General features: G+C 40.9%; 1 protein-coding gene across 3 annotated transcripts in view; it reads left to right on the forward strand.

Moving 5' to 3' along the window:
- The first annotated feature begins 121 nt into the window (after positions 1-121).
- The window catches only part of NEMP1 (nuclear envelope integral membrane protein 1), a 28,243-nt gene continuing 3,775 nt past the window's right edge, over positions 122-24,589 (forward strand). The window contains exons 1-8 of one of the 3 annotated variants that reach the window (XM_045829913.1): positions 122-314; positions 16,503-16,627; positions 17,679-17,898; positions 20,472-20,544; positions 21,833-21,926; positions 22,361-22,475; positions 23,135-23,360; positions 24,133-24,306. In XM_045829913.1, coding sequence (XP_045685869.1) covers positions 179-314; positions 16,503-16,627; positions 17,679-17,898; positions 20,472-20,544; positions 21,833-21,926; positions 22,361-22,475; positions 23,135-23,360; positions 24,133-24,306 — 1,163 coding nt within the window. In that variant the 5' untranslated portion in view covers positions 122-178. Of the gene's footprint in view, positions 315-7,227; positions 7,376-16,502; positions 16,628-17,678; positions 17,899-20,471; positions 20,545-21,832; positions 21,927-22,360; positions 22,476-23,134; positions 23,361-24,132; positions 24,307-24,589 lie in introns of those variants that run through there. The other 2 variants (XM_045829915.1, XM_045829914.1) reach the window with 2 other exon arrangements.

The following is a 24,589-nucleotide window of genomic DNA, read 5'->3' on the forward strand; positions in this document are numbered from 1 at the left end:
GGGGTGGGGGGCGGGAGCCCGAGCCTCACGGCCCTTGGTGGAGACACTTCAGCGGAGAGACTGAGAGAGGCGGAGACTGAGATACTCCGAGCCAGGGTGCCGAAGTGGGGACTAGGGTGACCCAAGCCGGGCTGGGGAGGCGGGCTTGGGGACCCAGCGGGCGGGGCGAGGTCGCTCCATGCCGCCCACGCCGGATGCACAGCCAGCCTTCTCTGCGCCCACGTACCCACGTGAGCGCCCAGCCGGCGACATTCCTTCCCCCCAGCACCGCCACCCCTCCCGTTCGGAGAACGGAGTTTCACAACCACGCACAGGTACACAAAGACGCTGAGAAGCGCACGGATGTGCAGGCGCGCCTAAACAACTACGCGAACGCCCGTTTGCCCACACTCAGGCCTCCCGGTGGTGGACGTGTGAATGTTAGGAGTGAGCCAAGAAAAGTTGGCGGCTTCTCGGCTCCTTTGTGTGTGCATTTGTGGCAGGTCTCTGCAGGAACCCCAGAGCTCTTCTCCAATACCGAAAGGCGTAATTTGCAGAGGCCACTGGGAAGCTCAGGCCTCCTCCAAACCTGCCCTCCAGTACGTGCTGAAGTTTAGGGAACAGGAACGGGAGCGTTAGGGTAGAAGCTAGACGCGTTGGGTTTTGTTCGCTGAGAGGTCAGATAGAGATGGGAGGGGTACCCAGCCTTCCTCCGCTCGTCGCATCCTATTTGTTGAGGATGGGGACCTCTTCCTGGGAAATTCTGTGTGGCAAAGCTGGGATATGGAGGACACCCTTTCTGGAGACGTGTATTAGGGGTCTTCATCCGAGAGGCTAGTGGAATATGGGCAGGAGACCGGGAGGATACGACGCGGATCTCTAAGGAGGAGATAGAGGGAGAAGCTCCTTCAAGGAGCCTAACCCCACTCCACACCCCACCGCCCCTCCCCCACTTCATTTCTCCTAGCCCCATCTGGTTCTCATTACACTCCCGCCCACGGCTGGGAGGGATTGTGGAGGGGCGGGTGGACAGGCGGGGGATCTGAGCTCCCGGCCTTGCGGCTACAGGCCTGGAGGAAATGAAGGAGGGGGTGGGGGGTGAGGCGGGAAAAGAACGGAGTGGCCAGAGGCAAAGTTACCCCTAGTCCAAAACCTCAGCCGCGCCCGGCCATTCCGCACTTCTGAGTGGCCCGCCTGGGCGTGGGCGGCGTGGGCGGGGGCTGAGTCTACATTCGGGCCTGGCCAGGGAACCTTTCTGACTTCGTTGGAGGCGGGAGCGTGGGGGTGCATCACTGAGGGGAGGGGGCATTTCAGTAGCTACGATTCTTTTCCCGTCCCTTATCCCGCGACTGGAGGCGCGGCTCGACAGGCTCCCTGGGAGGGCACTCTCCGAGCCCCTCTGATTTGTGTGGGTGCCCACTCCCCCATTCCCCTCTAGTTATTTTGGAGCCTGGGCTGCCAGCCACTGGCCGCGGGTTTCCACGTGCCTCCTCCCTCCGTCTGCCCACGCTCCCCGTGACGCACATCCTCCGCCCACGCAGCCTCTACTGGAGGCGCGCCCCTCCCTCCCACCAGCCCCCTTGGGGCGGTGCTGAGCCCCTGGTTCCGGAGGGACACACTGGACCCGGGAAGAGGGCGGAGTAGGGCGCGAAGCCAAGGGGCAGTTACCAACCGGGCGCGGGACGCCTGAGTTCCCGCCCTGCAAAGAGGACGAGGGAGGAGCCGATTCCACTCCTCGGGACTGGGATGGATCAACTCAGCCACAGAGGGAGTAGGGAGGAAAAAATCACGCGGATCGGGAATGCCCGCTCCCCTAGGGGACTCCGAAGGGGTCTGTGTGGTGCAAACCTGAGTGTGAGAGTGAGACTCTCGAGCGTTTCTGTCTTGTTTTTCAGGGTTGTTGTAAGGTTTTAATGAGAGGATGTATATACAAACTGTAAAATGCTAAGCAAATTTAAGGTGCTATTGCAATTGCCAGTTGGTGCCTTTGTACCCCGAGATTATGTATTTATGTGTTTCTTAACATCTACTTGTGTATCTGTGTTTCTGTGTCTAGGTTTGTTTGTAAGTCGCTATATGTGGATTTAAAAATATGTACATTAAAAAAATCACTGATTTGTCAAGCCCTGCCAGAGGCCGACAGAGCCCCAGCAGCCAGGCAGCCCGAGCTGCTGAAATGTCTGTTCTTTGCTTCCCTCCCACTCCTACCGCCCCCAGCTCCCCTCCTACTCCCTTCCGTTGAGAACAAGGAATTTCCAGTCTTTAGCAAAAGGAGAGACAAAGAGCCAGGCTAAGACTATGAGAAGCAGTAGAAAAACAAAGAGAAGGGCCAGGGGGTGGGGGAGATGACAGAAGGTGTAGGACAAATACAAGCATCTTCGTTTCTTCTCTGTTTCTCCATGGGCCCCATTTCCCCTCGGGGTGGCTCAGGGCCACTTCCCTACCCAACTCACCTGCTCCCCGCACCCCACCTCAAGAGTTCTCAAGAGGTGAGCGGAGCTACTATCGATTTAATTAATTGATTGTTTATAAATAATGTATTAATCAGCTAATTATGTATTAATCATTCCTAGGCATATGTAGATTTTCATCTAGCAGACTGCATTGCCCACTCCCCCCCATTTCTCACCGGGCCAAATCAAGCTCTCTCAGTAAGGCCTGGCTCAAATGTCGCCTTCTTGGACCCTCTCCTTCTTGAACCCACTCTAGGCAGAATTAACTCCTCCCATTCCTAAGTGGCCTCCTGGTTCTCTGTACACATTTCAATTATAGTTGCCTGTTTCATCCTCAGCCTAGGACATCCTCTGGGTAGGTCTGGCATCTGGTAGGCCCTCTGAAATGAATGGGTTGAGATGTTATTTCCAGGTCTGAGTGACTTTGAAAAGGGCAGTTGACAGATTTTACCCCAAAAGGAGCTGGATCTGGGCCAGACTGTTTAAGTGAGAGCTGTGTTTTCCATGTCTCCTCCCTCACGTTTGCAGTGAGTCTCACAAGTCTGGCTCCTTAGTTTTCTAAAATGTCCACTATTCTGGTGAATTCATTCATGCCCAGCTGCTAAAGGTCTAAAGGTAGAAGATTGGAATCCTATTGGTAATAGAAAGTTATAAAGTAATGATGCTCATTTTTTCCTCTTTCATTAATATGTTAGAATTGTAATTTAAGGAATGTTTTCCTTTAATTTAGTCACCTTACAAGAGATGCTTCACCCCCTCAGACAAAGGAACTACCTTTAAGGAGTTCATAGACTAGTAGGGAAGATATATAGACAAATAATTACAGTGTAGAGCTATAATAGGGACACAAACAATGGTAGGATGCAAGTGATCTATTCTGCCTGGGGTTGTGAGGCACAAGTTTAGGAAGACATCCAAAGGAGGTGATGATGGTGCAGCCTAGGATTTTGAATTCTGAATAGATTTCTAGGAGGAAGAGTCTGTCAAGTCAGAGACAGCAGGATGTAAACTTATGTGGAGGTATGAAACAGAATGATATGTTTGAGAAACTAAAAATTATTATTTCTGGATGGGAGGTGATGGTAAAAAAAAAAAAAAAGGGAGCCCATGGAAGTATACAAGGCATTTCATAAAGATTATAGACTAGGGCTTCCCAAGCTATGGTAATGGACCAGTTTTTAAAAATTTCAATCTGCCCTGGCTGGTGTGGCTCAGTGGATTGAGAGCTGGCCTGAAACCAAAGGGTCACTGACTGGATTTCCAGTCAGGGCACATGTCTGGGTTTCAGGCCAGGTTCCCAGTAGGGGGTGCACAAGAGGCAACCACACATTGATGTTTCTCTCCCTCTCTTTCTCCCTCCCTTTCCCTCTCTCTAAAGGTAAAGAAATAAAATCTTAAAAAAAAATAAATGAAAATGCCAATCTATCATTATTGATTGATTGATTGATTAATTGATTGATTGTCTTAGCCACTACTAATATTAAATTTAAAAATGAGTTATTAGAAAAATGAAGTAAAATCCCCATTTTATTAGATTCAATAAATATAAAATTTCTGTCAAATTACTATAAAAGTTTCTAAATGCTTACATTTAATTTTGAAATTGTTTCATTACAGATTGGTAACACACTTTGAATAGCACTGCTGTAGTTGTATCTTCACATCTACCTTTTAGATCATACTAAGGACCCTGGACTTCATCACAGAAGATGCTGCGGGACCATAAAGACTTTGTAATACAGGAGTTACAAGTTCAGATCTGCATTTAGGAGTAGCATGGAGAAAGGCTTTTATGGCTGCAAAAACAGCAGGGAGGTTAGCTTGGAGGAAACTAAAGTGGTTTAAGTGAGAGATCACAAGGTGCTGGACTTGACAGAGAGGAAAGGACAGATTTCAAAAGATTCAAATCAATAAGACCCAGTAATTGAGTGGCTGAGGGGTTGGGGAAAGAGCAAAAGGGTTAGGGTGACTCGGGCTTCTGGCTTGGAAGATGCAGTAAATAGGATGGAATGTTCCTTCTCAAAACGTTGGGAATTGTCTTCATCAATTATTCATTGTATGCAATCCTTTTCCTAACTTAAAAAATTATAAAACCCAAAATCATTTGATGACAAAACCAAATTTGATCTGAACTTACTTTGTGGCAAACCTGACCTCAACTTAGATGAAGTTGTTTATAGTTTTTGTTTATCACACTCAGATTTATCACAGTGCCAATATTCATATATCACATTGCAGAAATATTAATTTGTTCAATTACGGGATACTGCCCTAGACCCTGTTGGAATTGTTTTTTATATTGTATGTGCACCATATTACCTTTCTAAAATTCAAAAAATTTTGAAACACATTTGGTACCCAGATTTCCCACCCCATTTACTCATCAGTCTTAGTTTGAGTTCTTTTGGTTATTTGCATATATCAAATCCACCTGCAGATAATGAATATTCATCACAATGTATGCTATAGACTCTGAAGATGATTCTCAAAGTGTTTTGAGCAATGTCTTAATTATTAAAACAATGCTAAAAGCATCTTGAGTGATTACTATGAAGTGAGAGAATTCATTTGGATGGTAAGGGGTGCTGTGTTTATGGAAAACCAGTCACATTATTGTACACTTCATTTTTACATTTTAGCAGTCAGTGGTCAGTGATCTTCTGGAATTGGTTCCCAAACTTGAAATTAGTTCCTCAGTTCTCCGGGCTTTAGTCAAAACCAAAGCATGAGCTCTGAATGGTGAGAGTTTGGGAACTGGTAGAAAATGAAGAGTGTATGTGTATATACACAAATTATTTTTAACACTTTTAGATTTACAAAAAAATTGAGAAGATAATATAGAGTGTTTCCATATACCCCATCCCAGTTTTCACTATTATTATATTAATGTGGTATATTTGTCACTATTAATGAATCAGTATTGATACATTGTCATTAACTAGAAATCTGTAGTTTATTCAAATTTCCTTAGTTTTTACTACTTATTTTTCTGTTTCAGGGTCCCATACATGATACCAAATTACATTTGATTCTCACGTCTCCTTACACTCCTCTTGGCTGTTACAGTTTCTCAGATTTTCCTTGTTTTTGATGACCTTGACAGTTTTGAGGAGTACTTGTCAGGTATATTTTTTAAGGTTTTATTTATTTTTTAGAGAGGAGAAGGGAGGGAGAAAGAGAAGAAGGAAAAGATCAGTTGGTTGCCTCTCAGACGCCCCCAATCGGGGATCAGGTCCAAATCCCAGGCATGTGTCCTGACTGGGAATCAAAGTGGCAACCTTTTAGTTTGCAAGGAGGACGCCCAACCCACTGAGTCACACCAGTCAGGGCTTGTCAGGTATTTTGTAGGATGCCCTCTGTGGGTATTTTAAAAATATTTTTCTTGTGTCTATATTAGTTTTATGGATTTGAGGAAGGAAAACCACAAAGATAAAGATGCCATTTTCATCACGTGCTATCAAGGCTATATAATATTAATGTGATTTATTACTGTTGATATTGACCTATCTAGATCAGCCAAGGGACTGTGTGTGTGTGTGTGTGTGACATAGGATGTCCATTGTCTCAAGGGTGGCCTAAACTGTTCTTTATGAGGATAAAATTTCTTCTTTTGTCCATGGCTCAGCCTCATTTTGACTTTAAAAAATTCCTTATTTCTGCCCTGACCAGTGTGGCTCAGGTGTTTGGGCATTGTCCCACAAACTGAAAGGTCACCAGTTGGATTCCCAGTCAGGGTACATGCCTGGGTTGCAGGTTCTGTTGCATAGGAGAAGCAACCAACCTGATTGATATTTCTCTGGAATCAATGTTGCCCTGCCTCTCTTTCTCCCTTCTTTCCCCTCTCTCTAAAAAATAATTTAAAAAATTCCTTGTTTCTGAAAGATTGAACCTTCTCCAGCAGTTACATCCTTCCCTTAATTTCTCAACTCATTAGGTTCCATCATGGCCAGTGTTCCTACTCACCACTAGCAGATCCTCTTAAAAAAAAAAGATGTTTCAACTTCTACTAACATTTACCAAACACCTGTTATGTACCAGGCACTCTGCTAGGCCTGCACTGTGTGAAACCATTTAATGGGAAGCAGCTTGATGCGTGGAAAGATCTCAGGCTTTGTAGTGGTAAGACTTGGATTGGAACCACAGCCCAGCCCAACTAACTATGCAGTCTTGGTCAGTTTCTTTTGCCTCTCTTAGCCTTGGCTTCCTAAGTGGAGATAATATTTGTTTCACAAGATGTTATGAGGAATTAAAAAACTCTCTTAATCCTCACATTCATTTAGCTTCCAAAAATATTTCTATGACTACATTTTAAATCATCTAGGGCTTACTTTAAAAAATTGTTCAGTCAGGACCGTACTTATAAATAGCTGTCAATGATAAGTTTTCCATAACAGAAAGATGTGATAAAAAGGAAAGAAGGAAAACAGGAGCTTGAAAGAGTGTCCATAGAAATACCAAGTTTAGCCAAGGAGGCCTCGCCCATCCTGATTTTCTATTGGCTAAACTCACCATCAATCGCACCAGTTGTAAATAAACTGGAGACGGAAGCTTGTTGTTAGGGGGTGGAATCTTCCTGTCTCCATCGCTAAGATAAGAGCTGCTTTGTAATAGGCTGAAACTGCTGCTCCCGCCCTCTCGCATCAGTTGCTAAGAGGCGGGATTTTTGGGTACACCGCGGGACAGCTTGCTTGAAGCTCCGCCCATCCAATTGGTTGTTGTTGGGGGAGGGTCTTGTAGCGGATAGGCTGCTGGCCCTGCCTGTTCGGGATTAGTTGTTGGGGAGAGACACGTGAGGAGGCGGTGTCTAGAGACGACTATGGCGGGAGGAATAAAAGTGGCGGTCTCTCCTGCAGTTGGTTCCGGGCCCTGGGTCTGGGGGGCCGGGCGCGGTGGGACAATGCGGCTTCTCCTGGTTTTCTCCGGCTGCTTGGTCTGTGGCTCAGGTACCGCCCGGACAGCATCTACCAAGGGGGCGGGTGCCGAGGGGGTTACATTTAGAAAAGTGGGGAGCGTTTCCGCGCGCGGCCAGCTAATTTGCGGAGTGGCGCGGGTGTGCAGGGACAAAGAAGCTTCATTGTCGGGGAATGGGAGTCGACACTGAGGGGTCAGGGCCTGGGACGGCGTGGCGGAGCTGCCCAGAATGGGGAGGGGCCGGGAGCCTTTGGCGGAGACAGGAAGGGAGGCCTGGACTGGGTGAGAATCGATCTTAGGGACTGCTTCGTGCTGTATCGACCTCGAGTTTCCTGGTGAAAAGGAAAGAGACCCGAGGATTGTTCCGGGCAGACAGGGATGCCACTGGAAAAGGGGCATCCCATTTATTCAGCAAATTAGGAACACCCTCTGAGTGTATGCTTTTAAGAACTTGGGGAGTGGGTGGTTGAAATGCAGTAATCTCTGGCTAATATCTTCTGCTGTTCTAAGATCCTGGCCCTTGCCAGCGCTGTAGAACGGGCCTGGGGTCCTTAACTTGTCATTTAAAAAAAAAAAAAAAGAGAGAGAGAAAGATACAAGTGCCATTCAATCAACAACGAATAGGTTTCTTTTGGAAATCAAACTTGATACTACTGGATAATTGGCTTTGGACTGGATTTAAACTTTTGCTTTTCTACTCTATTTCAGAAAGCCTAGAGTTTTTGTAAGAATCTCGATCTACCCCTCTTGTTAAATGCACAACAGAAAAATAAGTGAGGTTTCCAAACTTCCATTGGAGGGAGTTGAAACTCACAGGGTTAAAAATAATTGTAACTTGTAAACACACACTGTGCTTTGTTTGCTGCCCCTCTCGTGTTGTCACTTACGATCACCCTTAGCTGCAACTTGAAAGTATCAGGATCCTTAGATCTAGTTCCAAAGTGCTGCATCCTTCTGAAAAATTTTTAAATTTTATTCATTTTTAGAGAGAGGGGAAGAGAGGGAGGAAGAGGGAGAGAAGCATCAATGTGTGGTTGCCTCTCACCTGGCCCCCAACCCACGCATGTGCCCTGACTGGGAAGGGAACTGGCGACCCTGTGGTTCGCAGCCCGCGCTCAATACACTGAGCTACACCATCCACAGCAAAACTTTTTTTTTTTTAATTTAAAGGGAGAGGGAGTTAGTATCAAGGAAGGTGCTTTTCTAGAGACAAGGCCCAGAGTAACATTTATTTAAAGAGCTATTTGTGATGTGAATGAACTTGGCTCAGATGGTTAACCTCTAAAATGTGATTGTGGGTTGTGGGGATAAAAGAGAAAATATATAGAAAAATGTTACATAGAGCTCATTCAGCAGTCTCTTAAGTTTCATTAGGGAGGAAACAGGTATATCTGCTTTGAGAAGGATAAACTTGAGGGATGATATTTGTTCTGCGTGTCCTGATAAGTCATGTGGGTGGAGGCTGCAAAGTGACGGTCATGTAAAGAGGACCTTTCTAGGAGTCAGAATTACTTAGAGACAGAGTGGAGTACCTCAAAGGCAGGGAGTTTTTCTCACTGGAAGGTTTTGAACAATTTGATTACAAAAATAATGTGAATTTATTTTATACTACTTGGCAAGTACAATTGAGTATAAAGAAGTAGAAAATACCCTCACTATTCCATTCAGAGGCAGCCCTTTTTAGCACACTTCTGGTATTTTTCCACATGTTCTTAATTTCAAAAAAATTTCACATTGATGATACATTTATATTCCTGTCAGCAATCCAATTCTCTTCATAGAGACCACCAGTTATTACCAGAGATAATTTTCTCATTGTATTTGGTAGCATGAGCATTTTCCTATGTCATTTAAAATTCTTTTTTTAAAAGATTTTACTTATTTAATTTTAGAGAGAGAGGAAGGGAGAGAAACATCAATTGGTTGCCTCTTGCACTCCCCCAACCAGGGATCTGGCCTGCAACCCAGGCATGTGCCCTGACTGGGAATCGAACCAGTGATCTTTCGGTTCTCAGGCTGGCACTCAATCCACTAAGCTACACCAGCCAGGGCAGAAATTCTTTATAAATGTTTTTTTTTTTCTTCAGTGGACAGATCACTTATTTAATGTTTCTGAATTAAATAAGAGATCAAACGTTTGGTTGTATATTTGTTGTGTTTCTACTGTTGGTTGGTTATTTGTGGTATTTCTAATTTTTAATTGTATATAACACTTTGTATATCTTTGTGTATAACTTTTATTGCATTTGGATTTTTCTTAAGGTTAGATTCCTCAGAAATGGGTTTACTACATCAATAGCTAAAATATATTTAAGACCCTTGAAACATTTTGCTAAAATATTTTCCTAAAAAGGTGTGCCAATTTACACCACTATCAACAATATTTGCATGTGACCTTTGACAGCATTAGTTATTCTAGTCTGTGACACCTTTGCTGATTTGATGGCTCCAAAGTGGTATCTTAATATGCTTTGTATTGTTTGCACTATTTGTGAGGGAGCATTATTCAACTGTTTATTAGCTATTTAATTTTCTGTTTTGACTTCTCAGTCTTTTGGAGTGTGTTTCTGTCCTGTATTCTTTGCCTATTTATTGTGATTTCTATTTATTGGGATTTTTGTGGACTTTTAAAATCAATTTGTATAAACATTTTTGTATATTAAGGATATATATATGTTTACAATCTAGTTATTGCAGAATTTTGTTTGCCTCACCCCTTTTAAATAGAAGATATGTATTTTTATGTGGTCACTTAATTTTATTATTTAGATTTAGTTCCCTTTTATGCTTAATGAGTCCTTCACAATTGAATTGATACTATTTTTGTGTGTGGTACAACTTTTTTTTTAATTTTATTTTTAATCTATAATTAATGTTAGCCTTTGGTGTGAGGTGAGGGTCTATGTAGAATTTAATTTCCATATAACCACTCAGTTGTCCCAGCATCCCATTGAATAATCTTTTGCTAAGCCCATTGACTTAAGATGCTAGTTTTTAAAGAGGCTTTTAAGTATGAATTGGATTACCTCTTACAGAAATTAATAAAGGTTATTTAAGAATTAGAAGAACTTTTTTTCCATAACTTTTTAGTATTTGTTCTAGTCCTCACATACTATGAATCATTTTCATTACCTTCTACCTAGAGATGTTAATTGATCAGTGTTGTTGAAGACTAAGTTCATGATGATCAAAAGTAAATATGAAGTTATTTACTTTTGAATAGCTGTTTTATGGGTAAATAAAATAAGTTTTGATTCACTAAATTCCAAGAAGGCCTTTTTTTTTTTTTTTCTGAGAACAAGTGGATCTTTGGGCTCAGAAAGCATTTTCCTGAATATTTAATTCATTGTGCTTTTTAACATTCTGGTTAACCTGTTTTAGGAAGGAAAAGAAAGGTGGTATATGTCCTTTTGCTATGAGAAGCACAAGGTTCTAACATGAACATTTTGACAACTTGTATATGTTTAAGGTCATTTGGCCTAGTTCTGTGTTGCTGACCATTTAAGCTATAGCTGGAGTGGTGATTGTTTCCACAGATTATTCTTTTAGGCTGAATTGGTCTGTTTGATCTCTCAGTGAATGTCCAAGATGTGGCTGGCCAAGGTGCTGATTTGCGTAGGAGGGTGCTATTAGAGAGGTTGGTTTGTTACTTGTTTATTTACAATTCTTTTCCTTAAATAGTGTGGAACTTGGGAAGAGGAAGGACTAGATTTTAAGACATGTTGCTTTTTATATGACAGTTTCATTTCTTTAGGAAATGACATTGGAAAATTTTAGGGTTTAAAAACGCCTTTGACTTTTCTTGACAAGTGTTTCAAATAGCTTGTGTTATTTACAGTTATTTGTATCTTATTACCGTGTTGAAAATAATAATGAACTTAAACAAGTATAGTATTATATTATTTGTTTTTTGGGGAAAGAAAGGGCAGTGATTATGAATCTTGTTTTTTTTTTCAAAATTTGTTAATACAATGGTTTTTAAGCTTCATATATAACCTTACTCTGTTACAGTCCCCAGAAGGAAATAAACTCTTGATCCATATTTGGATCAAGTGAATGAATATTCTTTTAGTATATTTGTTAGACAAATGTCAGTAGGACTTTGAAAAGGTTTTATGAAAGATTGGCTTAGAGGAAATTCAAGTGTGCATTGGATAAAATCCTCGTAAGAAATTGGTGGACGAGGGTGCAGGACATACTATCCTAAAATACAGTACCTTGGCATATTGAATATTTTAAACTGAGGGAATTTGAGAAAATAGCAGAAGCAGGAAGGTCACTGGGACCTCTCCCACTTTGCCCTTTTTTCCTGACACCGTCCATAAAATCTTCCTGTGGGAGGTACCCTCCCTACACCTGGAGGAAAGGAGCATCCTTATCTCTGAAGACAAAGGGCTGCCAAGAAGAATCCTAACACACAGGCCTTACTCAGCCACTCCTAGTTTACCTCATTTACCTTATACTCCTTAACTGTCTCGTTCCTCCAGGACTGTCCTCTCTTCATCAAACCCAGCATAAAAGTACGCTGGTTTCCTGGTTTCTTTAGGTCCTCATTTCCTTATGAAGAAGGCCTTCATATCATGTAAACATTAAATAAATTTGTATTCTTTTCTGTCTTTGTTAGTTTAATTTTCAGACCCAGTTAAGGACCCTAAGAGAGCCTAGGAAAACTTTTCCCTCCCCTACAGTGTCAAGACTAACTTAAAAAAAAGAGTCGAGCTATAATTCGCATACCATAAAATCCACCTTTCAGTGGTTTTTAGTGTTGTATATTCAGAAGGTTGTGTAACCATCACCACTGACACATTCTAGAATATTTTCATCCATCCCAAATGAGGCCCCATACATTTTAAGCATTCTCTTTTCATCTCCCTTTCTTCCCAGCCCCTGGCAGCTACTAATTTATTTCCTCTCTCTGGATTTGCCTATTCTAGACATTTCGTATAAATGGAATTGTTCAATATGTAGCCTTTGTTTTGGTCTGGATTTTTTCATTCATTATAGTGTTTTCAAGGTTTATCCATATTGTAGTATGTATCAGTACTTATTTTTTTTTCCTCTTCATCTGAGGATACGTTTATTGATTTTAGAGAGAGGGGAAGGGAGAGAGAGAAAAAGAAATGTTGATGTGACATGGATCAGTTGCCTCCTGTTCATACCCCAACCAAGAATCAAACCTGCAACCTTGATATGTGCTCTGACCTGGGATTGAACCTGCAACCTTTTGGGACGATGTTTGAACCAACTGAGCCACTTGGCCAGGGCTTAGTACTTCTTTGTATGGCTGAATAATATTCCATTGTATGCATGTACCTCATTGTGTTTATCCATTCATCAGTGACGGACATTGGAGTTGTTTCTACTTTTTGGTGGTTATGAATATTGCTGCTATGAACATTTTTGTGTAGAAATTTTTGTGTGAACATTATGTTTTCAATTCTCTTGGGTATAGACGTAGAAGTGGAATTGCTGGGTCATATAATAACTCTATGTTTAACTTTTTGAGGAACTGCCAAACTCTTTTTCAAAGAAGCTGCACCGTTCCGCATCCTCACTAGCAATGTCTGAGGGTTCCAGTTTTTCCACATCCTCACTAACACTTATGTCCTCATTTTGATTATAGTCATCATAGTGAGTTTGAGGTGGTGGTTTTGATTTGTATTTCCTTAGTGACTAATGATGTTGAGCCTCTAACCATGTGCTTATTGGTCATTTTTTCTTTCAATTTTATTTTGCATTGGTTTCAGGTGTTCAGCTTAGTAGTTAGACCATCATATGTTTACATAATGTTCTCAATATTTCTAGTACTCCAACTGGCACCGAACATAGTTATCGTAATATTATTGACTATATTTCCTATGCTTTACTTACATCCCTATAACTATTTTCTAACTACCAATTTGTACTTCTTAATGCTTTCACCACTGTTACCTGGTTCCCCGACCTCCCTCCCTATGCATCTGTTTTAGTTTTGCTTGTTCATTTATTTTGTTCTTTAGATTCCACATTTAAGTCAAATCATATGTTATTTGTCTTTCTCTGTCTGACTGACTTATTTCACTAAGCATAATACCCTCTAGGTCTATTCATGCTGTCACAAATAAGATTTCATTCTTTTTTTATGGCCGGATAATATTCCATTGTATATATTATATGTACTACAACTTTAAAAATTTTTTAAAGGTTTTATTTATTTATTTTTAGAGAGAGGGGAAGGGAGGGAGAAAAAGAGGGAGAGAAACAGCAATGTGCGAGGGATACATCAATCAGTTCCCTCTCACATGCCCTCAACTGGGGACCTGGCCTGCAACTCAGGCATGTGCCCTAACCGGGAATCGAACCCATGACCCTTTGGCTTGCAGGCTGGCACTCAATCCGCTGAGCCAACAGCAGCAGGGGCTGTACCACAGATTTTTTTATCCACTTGTCTATTGATGGGCACTTGGGATGCTTCCCTATCTTAGCTATTGTAAATAATGCTGCAATGAACATAGGGATGCGTATATTTTTTTGAATTAGTGTTTGGGTTTCTTTGGATAAATCCCTAGAAGTGGAATTGCTGGATTATAAGGCAGACTTTTAATTTTTTTAGGAAACTCCATACTCTTTTCTATAGTGTCTGTACCAATCTGCCTTCCCACCAACAGTACACAAGGATTCCCTTTTCTTCACATTCTTGCCATGGTATATCTTCTTTGGAGAAATGTCTATTTAAGTCCTTTGCCCATTAAAAAAGTGGGGTGTTTCCCTTTTTATTGTTGAATTGTAGTAGTTTGTTATATATTCTAAATACTAGACCCTTATCAAATATACGAGATCTGTCTGGAAAAAAGTCCAGCCATTGTTAATATAATGAGAACAGTTTGCCCAACATCAGTGTAACCTAGCAACCAAGGAGAGTGGACTAGAATGCACATGCGTGAACAATGATGACTTCACTGTACTAGTCAGTGGGGGCGGTAGACACCATTGAGTGAGTGTGTGTACTGTGTGGCTATCACATTCAAAATGACCAAGCAATATAGCAGTGAATCTGCATCAAATTGTGCATTAAGCTTGAACATTCCTCCATGGAAACTATTAGATGACTCAGAAGGCTGCAGCTATGGGCAACTGGTAATTGGCAGCTTCATCACAACAATGTGCCTGCTCATGCATCATGTCTCATGCAGAGATTTTTGGCAAAACATGAAATCACCCAGGTGGCTCAGCCCCCTACAGCTCAGATTTGGTGCCCTGTGACTTCTGGCTTTTCCCAAATCTAAAGTCACCTTTGAAAGAGAAGAGATTTCAGTCAGACTGTTGATGAGATTCAGGAAAATCCAGTGAGGCAGCTGATGGCGACTGGGAGAACTGTGTGAGGTCCCAAGGTGCCCACTTGAAGGGGACTGAGGCATCATTGTCCTATGTACAATGTTTCTTATATCTTGTATCTTCAATAAATGTCTCTATTTTTCATTTTATATGTCTGAATACCTTCTGGACAGATTTGTAAATATTTTCTCCCATTTTGTGGATTGTTTTTACTATCTTGATAGTGTTCTTTGAAACATAAAACTTTTAAGTTTTTATGAAGTCTGATTTCTTTTTTTGTTTGCTATGCTTTAGTGTGTCATATCTAAGAAACCATTGCCTAATCCAAGGTCACGAAGATTTACACCTGTGTTCTTTTCTAATCAGTTTTATAGTTTTTGCTCTTACATTTAGGTTTAAGACTGAATTTAACTTCAAAATTAGTCTTAGCTTTACTTTAAAACAATTTTGGATCAGTAGGCATCGTTATCTTTTGTGTGCATGTAACTTTGTCTTCCCAAGGATTTGTTGAGGTTTTTGTGTTTTTATGGGTTTTGGTGTTTTTAGTTTATTTAAATCTACCCACTTTTATATTAAGACCCAGAGACATGCCCTGACTGGCGTAGCTCAGTGGATTGAGCACGGGCTTCGAACCAAAGTGTCGCAGGTTCCATTCCCAGTCAGGGCACATGCCTGGGTTGCAGGCCAGGTCCCCAGCAACCGCACATTGATGTTTCTCTCTCTTTCTCTTTATCCCTCCCTTCCCTCTCTAAAAATAAATAAATAAAATCTTAAAAAAAAAAAAAAGACCCAGAGACATAACTGCATTTCCACTTAAAGTAGCACTTCATAAATTGCTAAGTACAATATAGAACTCAAGGAAGAAGTTACTAAATGTTTTGTGATAAAGAAGGTAGCTTGCACAATTTGAGTGGGAAGATAAAAGACTGGTCACATAAAAAAGAAGATTTTATTTTCAGAGAGAGGAGGAAGGAAGAAAGAGAGGGAGAGAAACATCGATGTGTTAAAGAAACAATTGGTTGCCTCTTATTCACGCCCTTATGGGGATCTGCCCAAAACCCAGGCATGTGCCTGGATGGGGAATTGAACCGGCAACCTTTCGTTTTGCAGGCTGGCGCTCAATTCGCTGAGCCACACCAGCCAGGGCAACAGTATTCACTTTTAGACCTTAGATTAGTTGAGATTGAATACAAAACTCCTGAGGGGGAGAGTGTTCTGTTTTGGTAAAATCAAAGGGAGTGCCTATATATTTACTGACTGTTATTAAAACTTTAAATGAAACAAAACAGGAAAAAAACAACTTTGTGATCTTTTAGTATCTCTTCAAGTACTATACACATATAATCATCACTGTCAGTTCTGTTCATCCTAATCAGGAAAGGGATAGAAAAAAAATCACCAGATGGGGTTACTTTAGCTGTGCCTTTTTAAGGGAAACAGGACCTGGCTATGACTCTATTAAATAGTTAAGCTACTTAATTGTGTGACTTTGGGCAAAGTCATACTTCTTAAGTATGTTTCTTCATTTGTGCAGTAGGGATTTGAGAGTGCCTACCTCATAACATTGTCGGGAGGGTTAATGAGACAGCATACTGTCTTAGAAGACATTTATTAGTAGCTTTTATTGCTTTCTGGGTTAATGACTGTTTGTAATACTTAAATAATTTGACAGAAATAAGACTGCCTTACTTCTTTTCTCTTCTCAGTTATCTTGAGTTTCTAAGTCAGTGACATTTTAACCCCAGCTTTAAGAAAGTGGTCAGTTTAAATCTTTTTATGAAATGAGTTCTAGTTATCAGCTTGTTCTATTTATATTTAATTCTTATTTCCTTTCTTTGCATAAAGCTGAAATTGATATAGAAGTGGCCATGCTTCAGGAATCCCGAGTTTATAATAAGACTACGGGGCAACAGTTCTGTTATGAAAATGCGCTTGTCCCAAAGTGGCATGACATATGGACGCGGATACAGGTAATGGTCTGGGCCCGTGGCAGGGTGGCTTCTCTGACTGTCTGTGTTCATGAGAACTTTGACACTCTTTGCTCTGACACACAATTTTAAAAAGTAGTATTAACAACCTTGGTAGAGTTGAGATTATCCTGAATTGTGTTTTTGTCAGTAAGCATTTATGCCTACTTTATGTTCCTCTCTGCTCATTTAAGTAGCTTACAGTACTTGACCCTGAGGTAAACTAACTTCCTCCTTTTCCAGAAGAAACTTCTTTCTCTTGCCCTCTCTCCTTTACACACACACCCTACATACCCCTGTCTTTTTAAAGGCCTTATGCCTTCTTTGACGTGGAAACTGTTGCGTGTCTGTCAGATGTAAACTCTTTTGCCTTGCTGCTCCTATGTTGATTCTACACAAGATGTTTCATAAACCTTCTGAGGTTTCCTCTCGATAGAATGACTTCGATCTCATTTATTTCATAACACCATGAAACTGGCTGGTAGAGCAACAATGTCTGGTCATAATAAAGACTGAACAAAATGAGTCCTTTTGAAAATGTTGCTACTGCTATGAGCATAGTTACTGACAAGGGCATTTGTTCATATCAAAAACATAAGGGTGGGCTTGTGTTCTTTTTTTTTTTAATTCTCTTTATTGTCTGATATAAAGATCATATTCCATCTGGGGCAAATTATAACCAACATTTACCATAGTCAGTGATTTGTGACAAAGGATTAAACTTCTCAGCCTGTCATTATGGGAAACATTTTCAGGACTGTTTATGCCTGGCAATTTTCTTAATATTCTAGACCCTTGCTTTGTATGATCTCTTGTAAGTAGCTGTATTGTGGGAGTCTTTTCCTCCCTATGTTCTGGCCTAATGGTAGATTCAGATCATGTTGACAAGACGTTCTAACAGCTGCCTCTCTGTACCATGTGCAGTGTTTTAGCTGCTGCATCTTTATATTTTTCTCTAAATATAACTAATGCCATTTCTGATTTAGATATTTACTCTAAAGTTTTTTTTAATTGTATTTGTGAAAAACTCACCTTGATATTATTTGTGTTACAGATTCGGGTGAATAGTTCCAAAGTGGTACGAGTCACCCAGGTGGAAAACGAAGAGAAACTGAAGGAGCTAGAGCAGTTTAGTATCTGGAACTTTTTTTCCTCCTTTCTAAAAGAGAAATTGAATGACACCTATGTTAACGTGGGTCTATACAGCACAAAAACCTGCCTCAAAGTTGAGATTATAGAGCAAGACACCAAGTACAGTGTCACTGTGACCCGCAGTAAGTCTTACCTGTGTTTTTCCCATGGATTCTATGATGAGAAGGGACTGGACACTGGAGGGTGTAATTAGCGCAACAGAGAAGTCAGCCCAAGATAGTTCCATTTTGGTTCTGATTATAACCTGAGTTCACCACTGCTCCCAACAGTTTAGAGAGACTCCACCCCACATTAAACCCTTTAGGCGTAGAATTAAGACTTCACTTTAGATCATTCTGAGTATTTCCTTACCTAGAATAATGAAGACATGCATTCGGAATACTTCCAGTGTCACTGACCTAGTATTCCCAGCATTGTTTAGAGTAACAGATCTGTGTTCCTGCCCTCTGGGCACTCCTAGACCAGGATAGATGCCCTGAAGTGCACGGGTCTTCATTTGAAAACATGAATGGTTCAACAATAAAAACTGAAGGAAGATAGAACTGAATATTAATACTTCACAGGTAAAGCTATTTGTGCAATGATAAATATGAAGATCACTGCAGTTTAAGGTCTTTTCAGCGGAATTGGGAGTTTTCCCCTCTCTAAATGTCTGAGGAAGTTTCACAGAGGAGATCATTATCCTCTTGAATTCTCTGAGTTGCCTCTCCTTTTTTACCACCCAGGGTCCTGGACTGTTGTGAGTAGTAGAACTGTTCCTGGGTTTTGCTATATACAATGTTTTGGGCCCTTCTAATTGCCCTAGAGTTCCACAGTTCTTTGGTTGTATAGGATTGGCATGATTGGGTTTTTTTTCTTTTTTTGGTATTCCTTTTATATTTGCTGATCCTTCTTGCTCCCGTTCTGTTTGTGGACCTCCCCAAGACTCAGAGCTCTTGAATGTGAAGGCTGTGGGGGTGTCTGGTACAGCACCAAGGGCCCTCTGCTTTGGGCTCCTTGGTCCTGGGTGAGATGTGTTTGAGGGGAGGCTTTTCCAGCACAGTGGTTGTGTAGCGAGGGGAAGTAAATGGTGGTGTTTGGGCAAGAAAAACAGCCAGTTAGGGAACAACAGAGGGCCCTGACCCAAAGTTCTGGGCAAGTGTAAATCCCAGCCTGTGAATGACCTAAGCCTTGAAAGCCTGAGTGGTGGAGACCCCTTGTGGGCGATAGCACAAAGTACTGAGGGCACTATGCCTGATTCTGTGCAAAGCAAAGCTTGGTTTCATTTAGCCTTGGTATAGGTAGCCAAAATAAGGATAGATCTTCAGGAAAGTTCAGATTAGACAGCGACCTAATCACGCTTTGTCTTTGGAAGGATGCCCAGGCTTTGTGTGGAATTTCTAATGTTGTTTTGGTGGGCTGTTAGCATTTATTTTCTTAGCTGACCAATAATGCCAACATTGCCATTTATTCTGTACAGTAATTCCCCCTTATGCATGGTTTCACTTTCTGTGGTTTCAGTTACCTGTGGTCAACCTCAGTTGAAAATATTAAATGGGAAATTTCAGAAATAAAAATATTCAATAAACAATTCATAAATTCTAAATTGTGTGCCGTTCTGGGTAGCATGATGAAATCTCGCACCATCCCATCTGGACACAAGTTACCCCTTTGTCCAGTGTATCCACGTCACATAAGCTGCCCTTCTGTTGTCTGCTCCGTAGAGGTCTGGGTTAGCAGATCAATTGTCACAGCTGACTGTCCCTGTAGGCAGTGCTCGCATTCAAGTCTCTCTTCGTTTACTTAGTAATGGCCCCAGAGCACAAGAGTAGTGATGTTGACAACTGTGATATGCCCGAGAGAAGCTGTAAAGTGCTTTCTTTAAGTAAAAAGGTGAAAGTTACTGACTTAAGGGGTAAAAATTGTATGCTGAGGTTGCTAAGGAAAATGGTGAGAACAAATCTTCTATCCGTGAAATTGTGAAGAAGGAAAAAGAATTCCATGCTAGTTTTGCTGTCACACCTCAAACTGCAGAAGTTATAGTCACAGAGCATGTTAAGTGCTTAGTTAAGATGAAAAAGGCATTAAATTTGTGGGTAGAAGACCTGAACAGAAAACACATTTCTATTAATGGAAGTATGTAGCTCCAGAAAATATTGAACCTGTATGAAGACCTCAGCCAGGGATCCCTGAAACGAATGACCACGTTCACTTAAGTAGTAACTTTTAATACAGTGTGTTGTTATAATTATTCTATTTAATTATTAGTTATTGTTGTTAATCTCTTACTGTGCCTGTTTTTTAAAGATTTTATTTATTTATTTTTAGAGAAAGGGAGAGAGAAAGAGAGGGAGAGAAACATCAATGCGTGGTTGCCTCTCACACTCCCTCCCCCCATCCCGCACTGGGGACCAGGCCCACAATCCAGGCATATGCCTTGACTGGGGATCAAACCAGCAACCCTTTGGTTCGCAGGCAGTCACTCAATCCACTGAGCCATACCAGCCAGGGTTACTGTGCCTGTTTTATAAATTAAACTTTATCATAGGTGTATGTGTGTGTGAGAAAATACAGTAAATGTAAGGTTCATTACCATTCACTGCTTCAGGCATCCACTGGGGGTCTCGGAATGTATACCCCGTAGATGAGGGAGGACTAATATAATGTCTTAAACTGTTTGGTTCTCCTATTAAGCAGAAGTCTCTCTTTATTTCAGGATTTGACCCCAAACTCTTTCTAGTTTTCCTCCTTGGACTTACGTTATTTTTTTGTGGAGACGTACTGAGCAGGTAAGTTACAAGGCTAGAGTGCGGAATGATGAGGCTCAGACTCACCCTGCCTAATTTTTACCATAAAATCTTTAAGTGTTGCCATTCCTTTTTCCAGGACCTTTATGGCTAGGCTATTGCCTGCTTGGATAATTTTTTAAAATATTTTATATGTGTGTTAAAACTTTTGGGTTTTTTTTCTTGTATTGAAGAAGATTGGAATTAAGGAATTCCCCCAGTTAGGTTGACCCATCTTGTGATGAGATTTAGCCAGTACATCAATCGCTCTTTCCACCATTAGAAAAGAAATAATGTGTTAAGCCCTTCTTTTATTTTTAAATTTGTATTTATTGATTTTAAAGAGAGAAGGAGAGAGAGAGACATCAATTTGTTGTCTCACTTACTCATGCATTCATTGGTTGCTTCTTGTATGTGCTCTGACCAGGGATCAAACTCACAACCTTGACTTATTGAGATGATGCCCTAACCAACTGTGTTACCTGGGCAGGGCCAAACCCTTATTTTCACTGGGCTATGTGTTGACACGTTTCATGCCATTCAGAGGCGAAGAAACAAACACTAACCACTTGCTCATTTCCTGCCTTTAGGAACCTACTACCTAAAGTAGGTGTAACTGATGTGTGCAAATATAAAGAAAACATATAGATAACAAACTTTGTTCCATTTGTTCAATGGAACAAAGGTAGAACCAACATTAACTCTGTACACAAGTAAAAAGAATACTTGTGGAATAGTGAATGACAGAGTAACAGTTGTTGTTCAGAGTTGGGCTGGAGTGAGGTTGGTGGGAGTTGTTCCATCTTTGGGGGGATCCTGAGAGAAACTCACCAAGGGAGGAGTGACTGATAGAAAGAGCCTGGATAAGAGTAAGGAGCTCTCTGTTCCAGGCCCTGTTTGCTTTATCCTCTTGGGTAATCAGTTCAGTTCCGGTTTCTGCAAGAGACCATGTATCTGCTCCTTTCTTCTCCCCAGAGAAGCTGTAGAGTTCCTCAGAAGAAAGATTCTTACTAAAATTTGGATTGGGAGAGGGCCTGGGATGGGAGTGGAGACTAAGCAGAGTCTTATTATTGGGATGTACTGGAGGGGCCTCTTTGATGCTAATCCTCATAGTCTGGCAGCAACTGTATTGTTCCATTCTCTTCAGTTTTCTGACCTCAAGTTTTGGGCAAAAAGCTGCTCTAATCTTGTACCTTTTCTCCATCTTTTGGCTGGTACAGTTGTCCTAGTTGGAACAATGTCATGTATGACAAATACACACGTAGTCATGTAATACATTTTCTCTCTGCAGAAGCCAAATCTTCTACTATTCCACTGGGATGAGTGTGGGGATTGTGGCCTCTCTGCTAATCATCATTTTCGTCCTGTCCAAGTTTATACCCAAGGTGAGTAGCAGAATATTCATGTGGTTAAGATGAGCTTGGATAGTTGAAGGATGGGTTTTCTTGGGTAAGCTTTGAGCACTACAAATTTGCTTTGATGGCTAAGTCAATGTCCTGCTCTTTCTTGATTCAGAAATGTACTTTCTGTGAGGAAACTTGGAGCCTGATTATATACAAACTCTCCCTTTTTATTTAAAATTCTTTGCTAAGTGGAGGATTAAAGTCTCCTTCCTGTTTGCTTATTACATAGTCAGGCTTTTAAGTTATTTAGCATCTCATTTTCCCAGTGTTCTTTGTAGACTGTACATTTTAAATATAAAAGAAATCTTTGTAAGAGATGTTTTTCAGTAGTTTTTTTTTTAAACTGTAGTTCCATTTTGCTTTTATGTATGGAAAGGTTTTTGTAACTCATGGCTTTCACTTCTACTCTGTCTTAGAAAAGTCCCATTTACATCATCCTGGTGGGAGGCTGGTCATTTTCGCTGTACCTCATTCAACTAGTTTTTAAAAACTTACAAGAGATCTGGAGGTGTTATTGGCAGTATCTCTTAAGTAAGTGTGGTCAGTTTTGCTTTCTTTTTAATATATTTATAGACTATTTTAGTTAATTTGATCATGAAATTAACTTATAGGAGTTTAAAGTCCATGCCATTGTATTAATTTTTAAGAATCATAGTTCTTCACTTACTTCTAACAGCTGTTAGCTTCTCTTCAATTAAAATGATTCTGCTCAGGAGAAGACTTGAACTTGTTGACGAGTACACCTTTCTTTACATGATAGACATCTTTCTGAAAAACTATAACTTGACTTTATTTATATTTTAAATACAATTACATTAAAAAATAACTGGTGAATCTGATCTGTTAAGCCAGAATCCTTTGTACAGATAATAACCCTCAACTACCTTTTGAGAGGTGATTAACCTGGATTTGCATATATTGGGTTTTTTTAAACAGACTCTTCTGCTCGAGTTGCTCAATATGTAGTAGTGCTCCATCTGAACCAAGCAAATTTGGAACAAGGAAAGGTAGAACTTAAAGAGATAAATATATCTGAGTAATGAAAAAATATGAATAATTAATTGAATAAAGGTCTTGTTCATTTTCCCAGTTTAATCGGTGCTATGTAGTGAATTTACTGCTGCTCCCCACACACATTATTTTACTAATTATAGATGAAAAAGAATGTCTTCTGATAACTCCTCTCATAGGCTATATCGTCACGGTCGGGTTCATGAGTTTTGCAGTCTGTTACAAGTATGGGCCCTTGGAGAATGAGCGAAGTATCAACCTGCTGACCTGGACCTTGCAGCTGATTGGCCTGTGTTTCATGTACTTGGGTATCCAGATCCCACACATTGCCCTTGCCATTGTCATCATTGCACTATGTACCAAGAATGTGGAGTATCCTCTTCGGTGGCTGTACATCACCTACAGGTGACTGAAAGGCAAAGTAACTATTGAAATGTGCAGTATGTGACACAGTTGCAGCAAGAGGATACAGAGGTGTTGACCTCAGAGCCTATTTTCTGATGGATATTTATTATATCATTGCTTCTGTTTTTGTTCTTCCTCAGTCTCTTTCTTTAGACTCTATAGGCATTTTTATCATTTCTAGTCATTTTATATAAAATAAGTGTCCAGTAAGGCGTCATGTGTTCCTATTACCACTAGGTGGTGCAAAAGATACTCCTTTTCTATCAAATGTCTCAGGTCACCGGGTTTCAGATTATTTCACACTGGCTCACAGATTGCTCTGGGAGTCCTAGTCTTAACATAAGGGTGATTCATAGCAGGTTATCACTTCACGTAGTGCGAATGGAATGACCTGAGGCTGCCAGTGGTGGTTCTGTTATAGAGAGTCAGGTGATACCGTCAGTTTGGGGAACCAAGTTTCTGGGCCACAGTCTTACACCATCATTTTTTGGTCATTTTCCCTGTTTTTGGAAAATAAATACTTTATCATTTATTGGCAAATATGTGAATTTATTTATATTAGTGAATAATGCTGCCTGTCCTGACTGGCCATGCATAGTCTGACACGTCAAGAGCACATTATGACTATAAGCATCTGTGGCAGAAGGGTGGGAGCCATGACTCTTAAAGTTCAGGCTCTCTGCTGTGTGCTTGGTCCACTGAAGGGAGCTAGAGCTAAGGGTGCGAGTAGATTACTGGTTAATGATTCATGGTGTTATTTTGGTGAGCACAGAAAGATGTATAAGGCAACAGAAAAGATTGCCCCCCCTCGTCTCCTGACAGAAGAAGAGTATCGGATACAAGGAGAAGTGGAGACCCAAAAGGCTTTGGAGGAGCTTCGAGAATATTGTAACAGTCCAGACTGCTCTGCTTGGAAGACTATTTCTCGAATCCAGTCCCCAAAGAGGTAAACTCTTGGCCAGATATGCCAAGCATTTGTCAGGGTAATTGTGACCTTGAGTTTTGACAAAGATCATACTTCTAGGTAATCATTCTGTATTTGTGGCTCTATTTTCCTGTTCATGTATGGGCAGTCCAGAGGAGGGTATGTACTTCATTGTATGTTAAATGGTAGCCTGTCTTTTGGTTCCTCAAGGAACCATCTTCTCTGGCTTGATCATAGCATTAAGATGAGAAGGCTCTACTACCATATCAGGACTTCCCTCTGATAATATTGCATTGCTCTTTGA

Source organism: Phyllostomus hastatus, unplaced genomic scaffold (assembly GCF_019186645.2).
Source record: "Phyllostomus hastatus isolate PE091 unplaced genomic scaffold, TTU_PhHast_1.1 phas_scaffold_93, whole genome shotgun sequence".
In the NCBI taxonomy this organism is placed as follows: domain Eukaryota; kingdom Metazoa; phylum Chordata; class Mammalia; order Chiroptera; family Phyllostomidae; genus Phyllostomus; species Phyllostomus hastatus.